The sequence below is a fragment of the Bactrocera neohumeralis genome, unplaced genomic scaffold (genome assembly GCF_024586455.1).
Source record: "Bactrocera neohumeralis isolate Rockhampton unplaced genomic scaffold, APGP_CSIRO_Bneo_wtdbg2-racon-allhic-juicebox.fasta_v2 cluster09, whole genome shotgun sequence".
Classification (NCBI taxonomy): domain Eukaryota; kingdom Metazoa; phylum Arthropoda; class Insecta; order Diptera; family Tephritidae; genus Bactrocera; species Bactrocera neohumeralis.
Window position 1 is genome coordinate 10535514 of NW_026089622.1, and position 4997 is coordinate 10540510.

General features: G+C 35.5%; 1 protein-coding gene across 1 annotated transcript in view; it reads right to left on the reverse strand.

Annotated features, from left to right (window-relative positions):
• Window positions 1-1550: 1550 nt before the first annotated feature.
• The window catches only part of LOC126764609 (uncharacterized), a 36418-nt gene continuing 32971 nt past the window's right edge, over window positions 1551-4997 (reverse strand). Inside the window, exons 2-3 of the mRNA XM_050482276.1 lie at window positions 2162-2699; window positions 1551-1778 (exon numbers count right to left, since the gene is read on the reverse strand). Coding sequence (XP_050338233.1) covers window positions 1642-1778; window positions 2162-2699 — 675 coding nt within the window. The 3' untranslated portion in view covers window positions 1551-1641. The remainder of the gene's footprint in view (window positions 1779-2161; window positions 2700-4997) is intronic.

Here is a 4997-nt window from a genome sequence, read left to right on the forward strand (position 1 = left end):
AATATTTGATGATGTTATATGTGAGAAACAAAATAACGTTATTTTTGTATGTGAAGACATAAATAAATAAATATTTAATACGTGACAATGCTATAATTATGCTTAAACAAGATGCATTGAATATAAAGCATTTATACAATGATCTTGTAATTAGTGATATTTCATTTCCGAAATTTCTAAATTTATGGAGCAAACAAAACTTGTAAATGAAATTGTAAATGAAATGAAACAAAAAAACAAGTAAGGAAGGGCTAAGTTCGGGTGTCACCGAACATTTTATACTCTCGCATGATAAATTGATAATCGAGATTTCATTATCCGTCATTTACATATTTTTTTATTTTGCTGTAAAATTAATTAGATTAGATCAATTTTGTGTACTTTGAGTATTGAATTGTATTTTCATTTCCTAATGTATATATTATACAGAGAAGGCATCAGATGGAATTCAAAATAGCGTTATATTGGAAGAAGGCGTGGTTGTTAACCGATTTCACCCATATTTCGTACATGTTATCAGGGTGTTAAGAAAATATTATATACCGAATTTCATTGTAATCGGTCTAGAAGTTCCTGAGATATGGTTTTGGTCCATAAGTGGGCGACGCCACGCCCATTTTCGATTTTTAAAAAAGCCTGGGTGCAGCTTCCTTCTGCCATTTCTTCTGTAAAATTTAGTGTTTCTGACGTTTTTTGGTAGTCTTTTAGTGATTTTCAACATAACCTTTGTATGGGAGGTGGGCGTGGTTATTATTCGATTTCTTCCATTTTTGAACTGTATATGGAAATGCCTACAGGAAACGACTCTGTAGAGCTTGGTTCACATAGCTACAAGAGTTTGCTAGATATGTACAAAAAACTTAGTAGGGAGCGGAGCCACGCCCACTTTTCCAAAAAAATTACGTCCAAATATGCCCCTCCCTAATGCGATCCTTTGTGCCAAATTTCACTTTAATATCTTTATTTATGGCTTAGTTATGACACTTTATAGGTTTTCGGTTTTCGCCATTTTGTGGGCGTGGCAGTTGGCCGATTTTGCCCATCTTCGAACTTAACCTTTTTATGGAGCCAAGAAATACGTGTACCAAGTTTCATCATGATATCTCAATTTTTACTCAAGTTACAGCTTGCACGGTCGGACGGACAGACGGACGGACGGACAGACAGACATCCGGATTTCAACTCTACTCGTCACCCTGATCACTTTGATATATATAACCCTATATCTGACTCTTTTAGTTTTGGAACTTACAAACAACCGTTATGTGAACAAAACTATAATACTCTCCTTAGCAACTTTGTTGCGAGAGTATAATTACATAATAATACAGGAGAAATATCGTGTTGTTGAAAATGACGATGTCAGTTATACTAATAATAAATATTTATCTAATAGCCCTGACAGATGGCAGCGTTAAACCGGATTAACTGCATTTTCCGGGATTAATTCAGGAGTTACCACAGCCAACTCCGTTGCTGAATCCAAACATAACTCTCAAAATTTTAGGGAGTTTGTGGGATTTTCGTTAGTAACATTGTTAATAATTGACAGCCGTTTTACGTTTAAATGTAAACAAAGTTATTTTGAAAAGCGACGGTTAAAGATAAAAAGTAAGTAATTTTAGTATTTTGCATTGACTTCTAAACGAAAATTATTATCTTTGTTTTAATTTCATGGCCATCGCCACCATGTCCGCTGCCATCACAATCATGTCCGATGCCATCACCATCATGTTCGCTGCCACCTTCGTTGCCGTCATCATCACCATCACCTTCATCTGCAACAAGAAAACGTAATTTTAGCGCCGAGTTGTTAAAGGTTTTAAATAAACAAACTGACATATTGGAAAGGGTTGCGGATGAAACAAAGCACGTTTCAAAGGAAACAATTCAGGCTGTTCGACAGCACAAGAATTTGTCCGAAAGATTTTTAACCCTTATGGAGAAAATCGCAAAGAAACTTTAAGTTTAAAATAATTTTATCGTTTTTTCTAGTCCTAAACCATTATTTAATGAAATGTTTTGTTATTTTCTAGTCTTAAAACATTATATAATGTAACAAAAAATGAATTTAAATAAAAAAATGATCTCTTTAAAAAATGGATGTTTGTAATTAAGTGTACTAATATTTGTTTTTGATATTCTATACAGCTATACTCACGAAAACTCAGAGCTGTTGCATTTATAATAGCCGATGCTGTTACATCATTTTCCCCAGCTCTTGTAGTGTGATGTGGTTGAATTTCTGTAATTATTTCTGCAGCATCTTGGATCCACGAAAAAGGAATTTCATCATTTTCAATTTTTAGAAAATTGTGCAAAATGCAGCATGTATGTATAGTAACGTTAACGTTTTTTGGAGCTACCGGTAAACCTCTGCCAATTTTTCTAAATCGAGCTTTTAGTTGACCGAAAGCATTCTCTATAACTCTGCGACATTTGAATAAACGATAGTTAAATGTTTTTTCTAACACTGGTTGATTTGGTGAGTATGGAAAAGGCTTCATCATGTAACGCGACAATCGAAAGGCTGAATCGCCTATAAGTAATACGGGGAAGTTAACATCTCCAATCATTTTGATGCTCTGAGCAAAAATATCAGCGGTTTCATGAAATTTCTTTAAGGAACTACCTTCAAAAATGTAAGAATCATTATTTCTTCCAGTTGAGCCAACATGTATAAATATGTAAATTTTGATCTATAAAATAGTGAAAGGATTTATATAAATATTTCCAATAAGTATATGAAATTTACCTATAGTCGCAACTTGCCAGCAAAACAACCGAGTACCACCCCTTATTATTATAATAATGGATCGCATTTTCCTTTTTCGGCTGAACCTCAATGTGGCAGCCATCTATTGCTCCAAAACATTGCGGAAGAGCAAGGTGTGCAAAACCTTGTACATTTCGCTCTACTCCTTCTGTGCTTAGGGGATATGAATTGATGCAATCCGATAAATTTGTGCACACAGCTTTGCAAAAATCCACAACTATTTCCCCAACTGGGGTGCGTCCTACGCCAAATAAACTTGCTACAGTTCTGTATTCCGCTGAAGAACCTAACGCATACAACGCAATAGCTACTCTTTCTGAAGTGGAATGCAACGTCGCATGTTGTTGTTGGACTTTCCGATTTCCTTAACCTTTTCACATACTTTGTGAAAAGCTTCTTTATTACACGAAAGTTTTCTTTAAATCGGATGTCATCCATCTTTTTGACATCGTACTCCCAAAAAGTGCCATTGCGGTCCTTTTATTAATAACATACATATATAAATGAGGGGTATAAAATATTAATATTCAATATACAATATATTAAACTTACAAATTTCCAGGCGCTTCTTTCCCTTATTTCTCAAGACGCCACTTTGGTACTAGTTTCCAGTATCGCTTCATCAATTTAATCTTTTGAAGCAGTTTTAATAGTAATGTATTTATACTTTTGTTTAACAAATTGTGGTTTTGCACCATCTGTGCGGCTAACAATTGCAATGCTTGTCTTCTATCCATTTTTGTTTTATAAAATTGAAAATGTTATTAATATGCCAATCAACTCTTCGCTAACTCGCATCGCTGGTGTCCGTCACCTATAAATTTGGATCTGATTAAGTGCGCAATTAATCAGGGTTAACGCTGTCGTCTGTCAAGGCTTAATATGAACTGGTGGTATTAACTTGCATATGTGAATCTATGCGACGGCTTGGTCTTTAAAGATGTTATCAAAACTTTTAATGCCCAAAGCAAATAAATGCATATGTATGTATATAAATATATAACTTAACAAACCTATATTAATTATAATATTTAAGTAATAAAGAAATATGACTTTATTATACATTTCAACAGATTTATCGGAATTAATCATGAAATATGTCAAATTGCTGTACATATATACTTATGTAGAATATCTAAGTATAAATGATATCCATAGCCGTTTGCACATTGTAAATATGCGAATCTGTAAACGTACTTTGAAATTAGCATCACTTTTCTCATTTAACACTGAAAATGCTCAATTCTGCTATTTTCGAGCCCCTTCATGTTAAATGTGGGTGAAATCCGCTAGTAATATTTTTATGGTGGAATCCACAATGAAAACAGTACCCCTCCAAAATTAAATATCGTAAATTTGGCAACGCGGTGAACGTTCTCTATAATACAAGTTCTCTGGACAATGCTTTTGTGGTTATAGCCGAGTTAACAGCAGTGCGCCAGTCGTTTTCTTTTCGCAATATGGCGCTAATTGGAGATTTCAAGCGAAGGCAGATCTTTCCGCCAAGTTTCGTTACATTAATTTTCAACCATGCACTTTAAATAGTAAAAAGCCAGAAATTCTTAATGGTAACAGATTTTCCTTACTGAGCAAAGACCCTAACGACGATGCAAAGGGTACCACCACAGCCGTGAATGCCAAGCCCCCTCAATCTATTTGCGTGAGCGTAGCTCAAATGCGCTTTTCCCAAAATAAGCAATATAATAGACACAAACAATTTTCACATTGTGCCCCTAAAAAAGGTAGCATAGACGAAAAAAAAATCACACATACTCTGAAAAAAGTTTCATGGATATTGTAAAATTCTTATCAAATAACTGATAAGAAGTTGGCCTTGTCGTGGCGAAGGGGCTTAATTAAGATTAAAGTGTGCATCCCCAAAGGAAACGCACTTTAATCTTACGAACTAAGAGGGACACCTCATAATTCCCACAATAGTGATATGGATGAATAAACCCAAGGTTTTACGCCAATCTCCTATTGTGGAAGTATGGGGATACCCGCACCAACACCACCCTAAGCCAAGATGTCGAGGTACCCGTGACGAGGGCTAAATGGTCAGCGGGTGGTAATAAATAGCTGATCGCGAACGGTCCCTTCCGATGCCCGGGCGAGGTCGGAGGAAAGCCTTCCGCATACGACTCGGCAAAGAGTGACCAACCTTTCCCAACTCGTTTACCAAAATGAACGAGAACAAAAACCAAAACCCAAAAGCGCAAAG